Here is a 15,075-nt window from a genome sequence, read left to right as displayed (position 1 = left end):
TTTTTTTGAGACGGAGTCTGGCTCTGTCGCCCAGGCTGGAGTGCAGTGGCCGGATCTCAGCTCACTGCAAGCTCCGCCTCCTGGGCTTACGCCATTCTCCTGCCTCAGCCTCCCGAGTAGCTGGGACTACAGGCTCCCGCCACCTCGCCCAGCTAGTTTTTTGTATTTTTTAGTAGAGACGGGGTTTCACTGTGTTAGTCAGGATGGTCTGGATCTCCTGACCTCGTGATCCGCCCTTCTCGGCCTCCCAAAGTGCTGGGATTACAGGCTTGAGCCACAGCGCCCGGCCAACCAATTTTTTTAAACTAATAGAGCGATGAGAATAAGACAGTTTTGTGGAGTGGTGACAGAAATGCATTTCTTCCAGCATGGGTTGGAATGTGTGTCTCATTTAGCAGTCTTAGCCAGAAGCCACTGTTGGCGGAAGGCTTGTTGTGATTGAGGATCACAACGCTAGTGGGTTAAAGCTGGAAGTTCTACTGGTGACAGGAGGGAATGTGTCATTGTCTTTGATCACTCTTCTGGAACTGTGTGGAGAAGATGCATTTTGTCCCATGGTCAAGTTTTGAACTTTTTGTGTACAGTTCAGTTCATTACTCTAAGCATAGTGTTCAAGATTATCCTTTCTCAAAATGAATAGGGTCTAGCCAGTGACAACCGCACGTGTGTATAACAGAAGAATGATTGAGGGTTTTAATGGCTTTCTTTTTCAGAAATCTCTCAAGATATTGCCATCAGGGTTTCAGCTTTGACAATAAATGTTAAGTTATATGTAAGTTTTATTGTGATAAGATGGAATTTGAGAGAAATTTCATAAAGCTAATCTCAGTAGCTTCTACTCAAATGATTCTTAATGTTTAGTTTGGTGCAAGATGCAGGGAATATAGGTCTGATTCCTTTATTCAAACTCAGTAAATGGTTTGGGACAATTAATTTCCAATTGTTTCCCAGTAGAGCAGATTTACTTGTATATTAATGAGGCACAGGTGTTAGGCCCCTGGTGTCTGCATGCCTGGGAGGCATATTTCAGTTGTTTATCTACTCAGCCATAGGTACTGCAAGGTACTCAAGCTTGCCTTTAACAGTTTTTACAGTGAGGCTTTTTAATTTTTTGATTTTTTTTTAATTTGCCTACACCTGTTAAAATTTTAAAACTGATAATGTAGAAAGAAGTTGCAATTTCAGTAGTAAGCAGCACTAACAGTTAAAGTAGTCTTCTGTTATACTTTACTGTCCAGCCTGACATTAAAGAGAAATTGGTTCATTTAAACAGGTATTTCACATCAGAAGCTAATATAATCAACATTACACTTCTTTGTTGCCTATTTTGGAGCAGGTATGTTTTATCATTGGCTAAAACAGTCATATATTTATATTATTCATCTTTTTCTTGTTTACGCACTGAACTGTACTATCAGCATTTTAGAGGAAATGGAATAGCCTCCATAGACATTATGAATTTCAGTAGCTGGCGTAATTATAGCTATCTACATATTCATTAAATCTACGGAAGAACTGTGTCCAAAAAGACAGCCATGCATTCAGAAACAGTACACAACTAAATATATATGTTTTAAAAGTTGCATTTTTTAGACCTACTTACAGTTAATTTCTCGTAGTACTTCTCTCCAAGCAGAGGAATTTTAACAAAAGGATTCTCATGCTTTGGTTTCTTTCATATAGAAAAGAATGGGAAGAACTATTTGTAAACAACAATTACTTGGCAACAATAAGGCAGAAGGGGATTAATGGGCAGCTGAGAAGCAGCAGGTTCCGCAGCATTTGCTGGAAGGTAAGAAGAAAATATTTATTTACAGTTTCTGGTGCAATATATCAACACATTACCTGATGCCCTGGAAGATTAGCCATACAGGGGATCACTGAATTTTCCAAGAGATTTCACTCCCATTATTTTGACTATCTATGTTTATCTTTCATAGGACATTTACTAATAAGGTTGTTAAACTACCTTAGTCCTGAGTAAGTGATAGTGGTAAAAGAGTCATATAAAATAACTATCTTTTCAACTGTTTTGATGGTGCCAAATTCAGAGCAACACTTTTACACTCCCCAGAGTCTTTTGCAGAAATTCTTGAAGATTTTCAAGAAAAGGCAGTGGTGGGGGTTTAACTTTTAGGTTCCTATTATATCAAGTGCCATCATTTAGTTATCTTCCCTTTTTTCTTGATAAATGGCAGGAGGAAAATATTTTTCACATTTCATTTAGTAGAAACACAAAGTGAGGGGTGGCAAGAAGTGGAAGGAAATTGGATCACTCTCCTTTAGAGGAAAAGGAGCACTGATTACCAACACTAGTAATAATAATCTATAGTTATCTTTTTAATTGCATTGAAGTATTGTTTGTTTTGTTTTCAAAACATGAATTTATTTAGGTTTAGACTCATTTCTGGAATGAATTCTATCAAAAGTTTTTAGGGTTATCTGCATAAATTAAGCATACTGAGTCTATGCAAGTAAAGACAAAAGAAACACATAATGTATTAGACAGTTTTAGGTTTAATAATTTAGATTTAGTAATTAAAATACACTTTTCTTCTTTTAGATGCAGGCATTAAAGGCAGGAGACCTGCTGCTAGAATATTTGTATACAAGTATTTGTGCCCCACCCCCATTCCCTGTTGTTTAACTTTTAGTATCTTTCATTTGTTAAAAATAAACCTAAATCCAAATTTATTTTAATGTTGTATTAAACTAAATTAAATCAAATTTGTTATTTTAAGAATGTTTGTTATTTTCATAAGCTGATGGCCAGCTTTAAATTACATTTTTTTTTTCTGTAAAAGGAATGCTTTCATGACTCAGGCTATGCCCTCAGTGAGACTGCTATTCACTATCTTTTACCTGCTTGTTTTAAAACAAAGCCTTAAACGTAGCAATTACTAATCAGACTTTGTGCTTCCTAATAACCCCCTACCACTCCCATTAAGACTAGAATGTAAAATGTGAATTATATTTGAACCTCAGTGAATTTTTTCTTTTAATGTAAATCTGAAGGGGAGTTTGATTCTATTTTGTGGTGTAGCCTTTGTTCACTTTTTGAATTTTCTGATTATATATTTCTTAAATATCTCCAAACAGAAATTGTTAGGGATTGGAATGATGATATGAATATGAAATATCATGAATATTATTTCTTTCAATGTTCAGGTGGTTCAGTTTGGCATAGTTTCACATTTTATATCTTAAGATATTTACAAAAGTTTCTTCTGTTTTTCTTGACAGCTATTTCTTTGTGTTCTTCCTCAAGACAAAAGTCAATGGATAAGTAGAATTGAAGAATTAAGAGCATGGTATAGCAACATTAAAGAAATAGTAAGTAAATAGTACATTTAATTAATGTAATTGTTTTCTTATATACACTTAAAGTCCAGTAGCTTCTGATCCTTGTGTGTGTTTTTTCTCTTTCTTTACTAGCATATTACAAACCCAAGGAAGGTTGTTGGCCAACAAGATTTGATGATCAATAATCCTCTTTCACAGGATGAAGGGGTAAAGTTCGTCTTTATTCATATCTTAACCTCTTTTGCTTCTAAGAATATGTTTATGTGACTGGTTGCCAATCACCATGAAAGCAGTATATTTCATGCCAGCCGTTTTCTTTATTCCACATACAGTACCACCTAAAACCTGGTAGAATGATTTTACATTTTGTGTATATATATATGCTGTGTTGTAGGAAATTTATGATCTGTTTCTGTGGAATGGCAGTACAAAGAAATCTCAGGATTCTGTAAGAACTAAGGGTAAAATGTAAGAACATAAAGATGAGAATAGAACTCTTGTCAGGGTTGCAGTGGGGAATTGGGTAGCTAAGGAAGGCCTCCCTTCATGGTAAAAATAAAGAAGGGCTCACTTAGCAGGGCTAACTCACAGGAAGAAAGAAGTAACCATTTGTAGTGAGTCTATGCAGAAGTTTTTTAAAAATCAGGTCTACTTCTACTCATGTTCTAGTGAAGACAAGGAATAATTACCACTTTAAAGATATTATGTAACTATGAAAGTGTGAGTGCTCTAATTTTTGCCTGTTTACCTAGAAACACATTTTTTCCCCATTTAATACATAGTATTAGCATTTCTCTTTCCTGATACGTAAGTATTTGTAGACTCTTTGGTTTAAGAACATAAAATATTAAGTATTTTTTTTTTTTTTTGAGACGGAGTCTCGCTCTGTCGCCTAGGCTGGAGTGCAGTGGCCGGATCTCGGCTCACTGCAAGCTCCGCCTCCCGGGTTTATGCCATTCTCCTGCCTCAGCCTCCCCAGTAGCTGGGACTACAGGCGCCCGCCACCTCACCCGGCTAGTTTTTTGTATTTTTTTAGTAGAGACGGGGTTTCACTGTGTTAGCCAGGATGGTCTCGATCTCCTGACCTCGTGATCCGCCTGTCTCGGCCTCCCAAAGTGCTGGGCTTACAGGCTTGAGCCACCGCGCCCGGCCAATATTAAGTAATTTTTAAAAACTTTCCCTTAAATTCACATTTTAAAATGTACGTGAAAACCTATTGGATTATAAAACCAAGCTCTGTAGAAAACTTTACCCATCTTTCTTAGTGCATTGGGAATTCCGGTCAGGTTCAAGCTGGGGACAGTTGGCCTATGAGTCCTGCTGTAATCCAAGCACCTTTCTGTTGTTACATGAGTAGTAGCAGTAGCATATGGCAGTGAAAAGTATTGTTCACTTTATATAGATAATAAAAGTTTTAAGAATGTACACTAGTTTCTCATTAACCACAGGGGATTGGTTCCATTCTCCTCATGGGCACCACAATCTGCAGATAATCAAGTTTCTTATATAAAATGGCACAGTATTTCCATATAACCTGTGTATATCCCCCTGTATACTTTAAACAATCTCTAGATTACTCATAATACCTAATAGATTGTAAATGCTAAAGTTGTTATACTGTGTTGTTTTTCTAATTTGTATTTTTTTATTGTTGTATTGCTATTTTAGTTTTTTCCCAATATTTTGATCCACAGTTGGTTGATTTTGTTGTGGGACCTGCAGATAAGGAGGGCTGACTTTATATGATAATATCAAACTGGAAAAATTGATGTTAGAATAAAGATGTGTTTCTGAGATTAAACTAGATTTTAATAAAAATTACCCCAGTCTCGGGTTTTCTATCTGCAACGTGAAACGATAACTCAGAGAAGAATAAATTTAACCATTTAAATTATTAAATTGAAATCATTAAAAGTAAAGCAAAGGTGTGAGACTATATAATAGATTGTTTTCCTTATTTCAGAGTCTTTGGAATAAATTCTTCCAAGATAAAGAACTTCGATCAATGATTGAACAAGATGTCAAAAGAACGTACGTAGAACTATTTACATGTTACTTTCAATAATTCAAATTGTTGTTATCTCTTTCTAATTTTAACAAAACACAAAATCTGGGAGGCATCTTAATTGAATGCAGTATTCTACTTGTGTTAATAGCACACTTTTTTTGACTAATTGTGATAATAAGGATTGTTTTCTCCTCTAACGACACAGATTTCTATGTTCCCTTTTTAAAAGTAAATTACGTTTATAATATTGATAATCTTCAATAACATTTAATTAGTTTTATCAATTTCCAACAATTATTTGAAGTCATATGCACCTTTTTGAGGTTATATTGTATAGTCATATTGTTATTGCCAGAAAAATTTATCCCTTGCTTTATGCATTGGAATCCCTTTCTCACCAAGTTACTTGTTATAACTTATTAAATGACAACCGTTATTCTTATCCTTACTTCTCTTACTCTTGAAGCTATTCAGGTTTACAAACAATCTCTTCTCTCAGTCTACTCAGTATTTACTATGTAAAAGGGTAATTTGTTACTTTGCATAGTATCCATAACTTTGATATATTCGACCTCATCTTTCTGAGTCCTAGGGTGAGGAGTAAATGGAATTTGTGTCAGAAGATCATAGGTAGAGTCCTAGCTAACTGATGCTGTAATTGTGGGAAGATTACTTCAACATCTTTCCCTCTCAGTTTCCTCTTCTGTTAAATGAGAATAATAGTAACCATCTCTTACGATATTTGAGGATTAATATCTGTCAGAATAGTAGTAAATTAGATAGGTTTATACTTTAAACTATAAATCATTATATAAATGTTAGTAAACTTAATGCAATCCTCAGGATCTGGGATTAGCCAGGTATGTGCAGAATCATAAGTATCTCTGGTGGCTTCCTCCAAGTCATTCTGCAGCTTTGCCTGTGTGCTCCACTCCTAGTTCAATTCCTACTAAATCATATATACATCTATCCTAACACTTCTGTCCTAACACTCGTAGTTCAATTCCTACATTATAATAAATGTCAAGGCCTCTGACTCTCTGATACTTGTTTCTTTGCATGTTGTAGATACTGAATAATGAGATGACATGAGCTACTACTAAGTTTGTAGTACATATTTAACAAATACAATTTCTTACTTTAAAATGAAAATAATTCAGAAGAATCGTAGGTTTAGAGTACAATGAAACCACAGGTAATTGGCAGTGGTAATAGGGTATGGGGTGGGAAGTTTGGGATCATTTTGGTTAGCTTGAGTTATCCAGTTAACTCAGGAGTAACCCAGTTAGGGAAGCTACTCTCAGAGGTGTGGGTGATAGTGCTTGGTCTCCCTAGTATATAAGTGCAGAAAGTAGAGCACCATTGTATTAGCACACAGGAGTTGTGGCACTCAGTAAATATATGAATAAAACAAAAGAAGGAATTTCCTCAGTAATTTAAGTATATAGTTCATCAGTGGTAGTAAACAGGCCTTTTAAAAACAAAATGTGCAGTATATATTGTTAAACAAACTTTAAAGTTTGGTTAACCAAATCTCCTTTTTAAAATGCTAGGTAGTTATATTTAAAACTTGCCACCTTCAGACTGATCTGTCTAATGAGCAGGATTATAATTAACCTCTCTACAGTTACCAAATGGAAATGAAGGGGCCACAGCGCTGGTGCTGAGTCACAGTCAGAGGCCATGGGGGCCAGATTGACTTAAAGAAATAGCAAACAAGAAAGGGGGAAAATAAAACTCTGATAGCCACATCAAATAGGCAGTGGTACTGGGAATTTGTTCATCATTTTAGTTACTTAGTTCAAACATTTCTGCTTTGTTATGTAAGAAAGTGCTAGTTCTTGAAAACTTCTATATTTTCTGGTTTTTTCTTACAAAAATGCAAGATATATACACAGATACATATATACATATATGTATATTATACACATACATATGTGTATATACATGTACACATACATATATATACACACACACACACATATAGTGTTTTTCTTAAAGTGTATCTCTACTAGTGTATTTTAATTAAAATGGCAAACCAGTGACCCAAAGAAGGTAGCTAGGAGGCCCTATAGTTGATAGCATAGTAGGGAAATGTATTAGTCAGCGTTCTCTAGAGGGACAGAAGTGTTAGGATAGATGTATATATGAAGGGGAATTTATTAAGGAGTATTGACTCACATGATCATGGTGAAGTCCCACAATAGGCCGTCTGCAAGCTGACAAGGAAGCCAGTCCAAGTCCCAAAACCTTAAAAGTAGGGAAGCTGACAGTGCATCCTTCAGTCTGTGGCCAAAGGCCCCAAGAGCCCCTGGCAGACCGCTGGTGTAAGTCCAAGAGTCCAAAAACGGAAGAACTTGGAGTCTGATGTTCAGGGGCAGGAAGCATCCACCACAGGAGAAAGATGAAGGCCAGAAGACTCAGCAAACCTGCTCTTTCCACCTTCTGCCTGCTTTATTCTAGCCACGCTGGCAGCTGATTAGATGGGGCCCATCCAGATTGAGGGTGGATCTGCCTCTCTGAGTCCACTGACTCAAATGTTAATCTCCTTTGGCAACACCCTCACAGACACACCCAGGAACAATACTTTCCATCCCTCAATCCAATCAAGTCGACACTCAATATTAACCATTGCAGGAAGGTTCCATATCTTCTTCTCTTGAGGACTCTCCCATGGCTCTCTCCACATTTAGATTAAGTTTCCTTGTCATTTCTATATAAATTTTCTGGCAAATACTTAACTTGTGAGGTAAGGCGGTCAGTCTTATTTTAAGTCCACCAAACTATTTAATTGTAAAAGCTGAATAGTTTGTATAAATTTACATCTTTATAAGGTACTATATGATCTAAAATATATGTTTTTCATTTCAGTCTGTGAAGAATTCCCTAATAAAATAGAAGTACAGCCCAGATAAGGTTATGAAGTGTTACTTGTTTACTAGCTTTGTGATAATTTTTTTTAAATGTATATTTATGGAGCATCACTATGTTCCATAATTGCCCTTTGCACTGCGGGGGACAGAGTGGAGTGGTGAATAACACAGATAGGGTGCTGCCATCACAGGTTGTATATTTTAGTGTGGTATAGGGGAGAGTGGTGAGACAACAAGCGTGTATAGATAAAGAGGATAATTACAGAGGGCGATAATTGCTCTGAAGAAATAAAGCAGAGTAACTGGATAGCTAGAAGGAGAGTAGCCAGTGGGAAGGCTACTTTAGGAATAGTGATTGGAGAAGACATCTTTGAAAAGATGACATTTGAGCTGAGATGTGAAAAAATTTAAAGGCCAGCCATATGAAGAACTAGGGCAAGAACTTGTAGACAGAGGGAGTAGCTAGGGCAAAGTTAGTTTCTCAGTGAAAACGAGCTCAGTGTTTAGAGGAGCAAAAAGAAGTCAGGCAGGCTGCAGCAAGTGCTTTATAGAAGGAAATATGAGAGGAGAGCAAAGGCCAGACAAACAGTCTTGTAGACCACAGTAAAAAGTAAGGATTTATTCCAATTGCAATGGGAAGCTTTTGGAGCACATTGAGCAGTGGCATGATACGTAAAAAGATAATTATGGCTGCTGTGCAGTGGGGCAAAGGTAGTTGTAAGAATGGAAGCTGGAAAAGCAACTAGGAGTCTATTGGAGTGTTTCAGGTTAAGTAATGTTAGTGATTTATTAGACTAAAAATGTAGTAATAAAGACAGGAGTAGATAGATAGGTTTGGGATATGTATTTTATGTTTCAAAATACAAATTAGGGGATCATTATATGTAGCTTTCTCATATTCATAAGTTTCTGTTCCATTTTACTGCTCTGTTTCAGATCCTTTTTTCCTCCTGCCCACAGTCACTTACTTATTTAATTGTTTTCTTGGGATCTACTGTTTTTCCACTTCTAGTCCATTCCAGTAGAGTGTTACAGCCTAATCACTCTACTCAGAGCACATTTATAATCATTCTATTTGCCTAATTCAAAACTTTATATGACTCCCTGTGGCCCGAAGAAGAATGGACTTACTCAGTTTCTCTAATACATACCCAGTTCCCTTTTAGACAAGTGCTTCTAGCATTATTCAATGAACAGGTTTTGTGCTTTCTATTTTCCATGTTTTGGAATCTTTCATGCTCTCCTCCTGGAATGCTGCTTCCCTCCTCTGCTTCCTGTTAGATTCCTGACTGCTCATCATTCAAGGCCTGAATTCATCACCTGAGTTTATGAAACATTTTCCAGTCTTGGCAATTGGAAATCATTTGTGCCTAGTCTGTGTTCTGTAGAATTTTCTTAATAACTTTTTAATATTATTTAATTTTGTTTGGTCTTGTGTTTATTTAGGTCCATCTGCCAGTGTATTCAATACATTTATATTAATCTCCTTAGTGTACCAGGCTGTAGAGATGCCAAGATAAATGTGACATGGACGCTTAAGAAGCTTACAGACAAAACAGGAAAAAAAAAAGTTACAATGCAGGATTATTGGTCCCATTAACAGAAGCAGTATGTACAAGAGCTCTTGTGTTAGCCCAGGTCTTGTCTTATCTTTCAAACCTAGTAGTAAACCCTTTGAGGGCATGGACCTAGTCTTGTTTTTGTCTCACTGCTCATCACCAAGTTGATGCTTAATAAATGATCATTGATTGTGAATCTTATCACTGATGATCAGTGTTGTTCAATTTTAGTAATTATCTCAAACATCTTTAAATTTTCAGAGACATAAGCATACTTTAAAAAATACTATTATCAACTTCCTAGTATGAGTTTAAACAAGATAATTTGATTTCATGAGCTGTGATTCTGCCATCATTTAATGTATTTGATCTGGATATGTCACTGTATTAAATATTATCTTCCTCTGCAGCCAATTTTGATATTCTTTTATGTCACTAACCCTTTTTTGCCTCAAAGAGTTTTGCATTCATTTCAATTAATTGTTCTTTATCTTAACCTAATGAGCTTGTTACTGTTCCCATTTTTATTGCTGAAAAAACTGATAATCAAAAGGTAAATCACGGAATTGCCATTTACAGCATTCTAATTTAGAACTTGAATTGTCTATTCTGAACAAATTTTGCCATGTTTTCAAAAGCTGTAACGTTAAATGAAATTCAGTATTATTTAAAATGGTGGAAATAATGAGTTCAGGATAAAATTTCATTTCCATATTAGATGCCAAAGAAGTATGTTATTTGGTCTATCAAGGTCTATTCTAAAAATATATATGCAGCATCTATAACATCATTTGCAGATTAACATATTTATAAGCTATTGCCAAATAGTCTCATCTTTTCTTCAAATGTGTTTTCCCTCTCTCTTGAATTAAATGATTAAATTTCTTTAACTGACTTTTATAATTGTAACTTTGACCGTATTTTAAAGTTTATCTGATTGCCTATTGATATGCTGTTATCATCTTCAATATTTGATCTTTCGTATTTCCAGTTATCGTAGTTAACATTTTAGGTAGCTCATTCATAATTTAATCATTCTTTTTCTTACTTGTATCTCCATGGCGAGTTTTTAAAGATGCAGCTTTCTTGGGCCAGGTGTGGTGGCTCATGCCTTTAATCCCAGCACTCTGGGAGGCCAAGGCAGAAGGGTCACTTGAGCCCAGGAGTTTGAGACCAGCCTGGGCAACATGGCAAAACCCTGTCTCCTCCACAAAAAACACAGAAATTAGCCAGATATGGTGGTACACACCTGTAGTCCCATCTACTTGGCAGGCTTCAGTGGGGGGATCATTTGATTCCAGGAGGTTGAGACTTCAGTAAGCTGTGGTTGCACCAGTGCACTCCAGCCTGAGTTAAAGAGTGAGTTCCTGTCTCAAAAAAATGTAACTTTCTCATCTTATTGTTTCCTTTTGTTTATAGTGTATATGTATGCCATGCTTCAGACATAATCTATTTAAGCAAATTTTGTCTTCTCAGTTTTTAAAATCTTACAGTTTGATATTTTGCAAGCGAACTTTGTCTCCTCAATTAAACTTTATTTGATATTTTCTGGATTCATTAGTAATTGCTTGCAAATAGAATGGAGCAGGTAGGGAAATAAAAAAATTCTTTGAATTCTTTTTTAAAAATTATAGATATGTGCTGTACTGTTTGGTAGATGCCAGGCACATGTGGCTATTTAAATATAAATTTAAATTAAATAAAATTAAAAATTTTAGTCATCACAGTAGCTACATTAGCCATACAGCTGATAATGGCTACTGTATTGGACAACTCTTATAGAGGATACTTCCATTCTTACAGAAAGTTCTTTGGACAGCGCTGTATAGATAATTCACTATTATGCTCACCTCAGCAGCACATATACTAAAATTGGAATGATATGTCATTATTGTTATATTTTTGTGTAATACATGATGTAAATGTCTACATTTTGTTTTTTATTCATGTTGAACTTTTAGATATGGCCTCTGTGAAACATTCACTTTTATTTCTTTTCACTCTCCTTTAGAAAATGGCATGAATTTTTACAGTAAATAAGTCTTACCTGAATTTTTGATCAAATGTAGTTATTATGTTACACTGTAGTATGTGGATGGAAACTAGATTAATTTTGAGTTTTTTTGCTATGTTAAACATATTCAAAAGTGATTTTACTGAGTAATTTATTGATTTTTTTTTTTTTAATTTAAAGATTCTCTTTCTCCTAGTAATTTGGTCCGTTGATGTCACACTTTACAAAGTTAAGATGTCCTAAATGTGGGTATCTCCTACACAGTTTCCTCCAAGCCCATTTTTTTATTTAAATAAAAAACAAATTCCTCTGGGAAGAAGGATTTTACAAGCAATTTCAGAGCAGAATTGATTTTGGTGTGTGTTAATGCCGACAATCTGCCCAGTGTTAAAATGTTAAAGAGAAAAAAAAAAATACAAGCTGCCATATTCCTGTGATCACACCAAAATAGCAGCTTGTATTTATATTTTCAGTCTCCCCGAGGTGGACTGCAGGCACACATGAATGAGTGGATGTACTTGGTGTTGTGTTGTGATTTTATTTAATGCAGGCAAAGTACATGCTTGTGCATGCACGACCAGCCCTCACATATGCACTTGTTCACAGCCGAGAAAGTGAAAACTACAACACAAGCCGCTCTCTAAGAGTTGTCGGCAACCTGTGTGTGTGTTTCTTAAATATTAAAGAGGGGGAAAAACAGATTTTCAGGAATATGAGAAATAATTCTTCTGTCAAATGGCCTGTGGTCCTTCCTCATTTGACACTTAAGGTAAAAACAAAATAATTACTATTGCATATGTATATTTAGTATTTTCCTGTACTGCTCCTATACTGTTTTAAAGTATATTTTTCCCATTTCTGTTTCATTTAAGCATGCAAATTCTTAGCATACATTTATTCTAATTTGTGAGATTTTTAAAAACTTAAAAATTTTTTTTCAGTATTTTAATGAAAATATAGGTATATTTGCTACAGAACATATAGTTGCAGTGCTTTCATTAGCACCCTGGTGCTCCTTATCTTTGGAATTTAGGAGCAGTAGTACATAGGGGCAGCACAGTTATAGGGGTACCTTCTGAACTGCTGACCAATAGAATTTTTGCTTTTCAGATTTTCTTTGTTTTAAATGAGCGCAGATTTTTAAGGACTATTTATAGTTGTAGATTTATATGATTATGAGAAGGTTAAAAAGTAAAGTTTGGTGAGCAGTAAAATAATATTCCCAGTGGGCATAGCCTGTTTGGTAGTGTAACACAGTCTCTTTAGAACATTTCAGCAGATTTAGAATTGAAGCAGCTTTGGTACTTCGGGGTAATGCTTTGTATTTAATTTTTTTCTTAATTATTGAAAAACTTCAAAATAAAGTCTGGATTTCCATTTGTGACACAATGTCATCTGGCACTGAAAGTACATGTACAGTATATCTACCTACGTTTATATTTTTTCCTAATGTTTCACCGTTATGGTAGGAACAGAAAGATGTTTTTGGAGGAGTGGAGGAGTGGGGTAAAGGGCTTGTTACGTGACTCAGGCACTGTAGAACTAGAAAGAACCTTAGATGAAAACCTCTACTTAGATGGTGACAGGTCCCATCTCCTGAACTGCAGCCACACCTGCCTTCTCCCAGCCTTGTATCCTGTGATCCCAAACTGCCACCTCTTCTTTTTGTTTTTGCTTAATCTTCCCAAATGTATAGTGATTTCTTACTCCACCTTCCTTGTTAGCCTCTTGGAGATTTTTCTGCTGTCCTCTTGGGCTGAGTCCTACTCATTGTCATCACAATAAATTACTACTTTCTCTTTTTTTCACTTTAAAAAATTCAGTATTCACCTCCTGTTTATGAACTATGAAAGCTATATGTCATTCTTTTCTTCATTGCAAAAAATAAAGAAAGCAGAACCTTGTTCAGGCTTTCCTTTTGCATTGCCTTTATATTCCTAGTCCCTGATTGTATCGTCTTAATTTTCCTTAAAGGTTTGGTTGTTTGTAAGGCTTGTAGGTATATTTGTTCATTCGGCAAATACTCCTTGAGAAATTACTGTGTGTCAGCCACTGTTTTAGAAGTTGAAGATTCAAATAAAGAAAAGACTGCCTCTTCTGTTCTTTAATACATAATGCATATTTTATTGTAATTATCTTCTTTTAAAATTATCTGTAAGATGTCTGTTTTTTTCTCCTAGATTTTCTTGAGTTCATATGTTTTGTATCTTCATATTTTCCAGTACTTGGCACCCATTGTAAGCATTTGTGTCATTAATAGTCATCTAGTAAAATCTGTTTATTTTGCAAAGGTGAAAAGTTGAAGCTCAGAAAACTATGACAAAATAAGCAAATATAACTTGTTAATGGCCGAAATGGAAATGGTACCTGGGACTTCTGTTTTTCCACTACTCTATAATTTATGTTAATCTTGTTTGCCTAGATTTAATGCTTCATCAAGAAACATGTATTAAGTACCTTCAGTGTGCAAGCACTTAGTGAAGCAAAACGGGACAGAAACATAAATGAATCAGTATCTCAAATCTTATTCAAAAAGTGGTGGAGACTAAATAAGTAGATACTGTTTCTGCCCTCTGGGTTTATATATTGTAATGCAATGTTTCTCAACCTTGGGAATGTTAGCATTTTGGACCAATTCTTTGTTTTGAGAGGTTGTTTTGCACACTGTAGGATGTTTAGCAGATCCCTGATCTCAGCTTGCTAGAGCTGTGAGGCATGCTTTTAAAAATCTTCCTTTGTCAGATGGAGAGATTACAAAAATTTTCTCCCATTCTGTAGGTTGCCTGTTCACTCTGTTGATAGTTTCTTTTGCTATCTAGAAGCTCTTTAGTTTAATTAGATCCCATTTGTCAATTCTGGCTTTTGTTGCCATTGCTTTTGGTGTATTAGTCATGAAGTCTTTGTTCATGCCTATGTCCAGACTGGTATTGCCTAGGTTTTCTTCTAGGGTTTTTAAGGTTTTAGATCTTACATTTAAGTCTTTAACCCATCTTGAGTTAATTTTTGTATAAGGTGTAAGGAAGGGGTCCAGTTTCAGTTTTCTGCATATAGCTAGCCAGTTTCCCCAACACCATTTATTAAATAGGGAGTCCTTTCCACATTGCTTGCTTTTGTCATGTTTGTCAAAGATCAGATGGTTGNAACATTTCTCTAATAATGAGATGGTGTAATTAGTGAGATGGTATTTTCATTTTCCAGCTGGGATAACTTTCCATAGTCTGGGAAAATGTGAAGCTTCTTTGAAATGTGTTCTTTGAGAATAAAATCCCCAAAAAGCCGTTTAGAGACCGTCATTTATGAAAATACCAAATAATCTCT

General features: G+C 35.5%; 1 protein-coding gene across 10 annotated transcripts in view; it reads left to right on the top strand.

The window, feature by feature from the left end:
• The window catches only part of TBC1D5 (TBC1 domain family member 5), a 607,988-nt gene that overhangs the window by 338,696 nt on the left and 254,217 nt on the right, over positions 1-15,075 (top strand). For all 10 annotated transcript variants that reach the window (XM_017875878.1, XM_017875888.1, XM_017875885.1 and 7 more), the window contains 4 exons: positions 1,684-1,792; positions 3,244-3,333; positions 3,436-3,510; positions 5,267-5,334. In XM_017875878.1, the coding sequence (XP_017731367.1) occupies positions 1,684-1,792; positions 3,244-3,333; positions 3,436-3,510; positions 5,267-5,334 (342 nt within the window). The remainder of the gene's footprint in view (positions 1-1,683; positions 1,793-3,243; positions 3,334-3,435; positions 3,511-5,266; positions 5,335-15,075) is intronic.

Source organism: Rhinopithecus bieti, unplaced genomic scaffold (genome assembly GCF_001698545.2).
Source record: "Rhinopithecus bieti isolate Rb0 unplaced genomic scaffold, ASM169854v2 scaffold_8220, whole genome shotgun sequence".
NCBI classification, from domain to species: domain Eukaryota; kingdom Metazoa; phylum Chordata; class Mammalia; order Primates; family Cercopithecidae; genus Rhinopithecus; species Rhinopithecus bieti.
The sequence above is the reverse complement of the archived record's forward strand: the minus strand, read 5'-3'. Positions and strand labels throughout refer to the sequence as shown.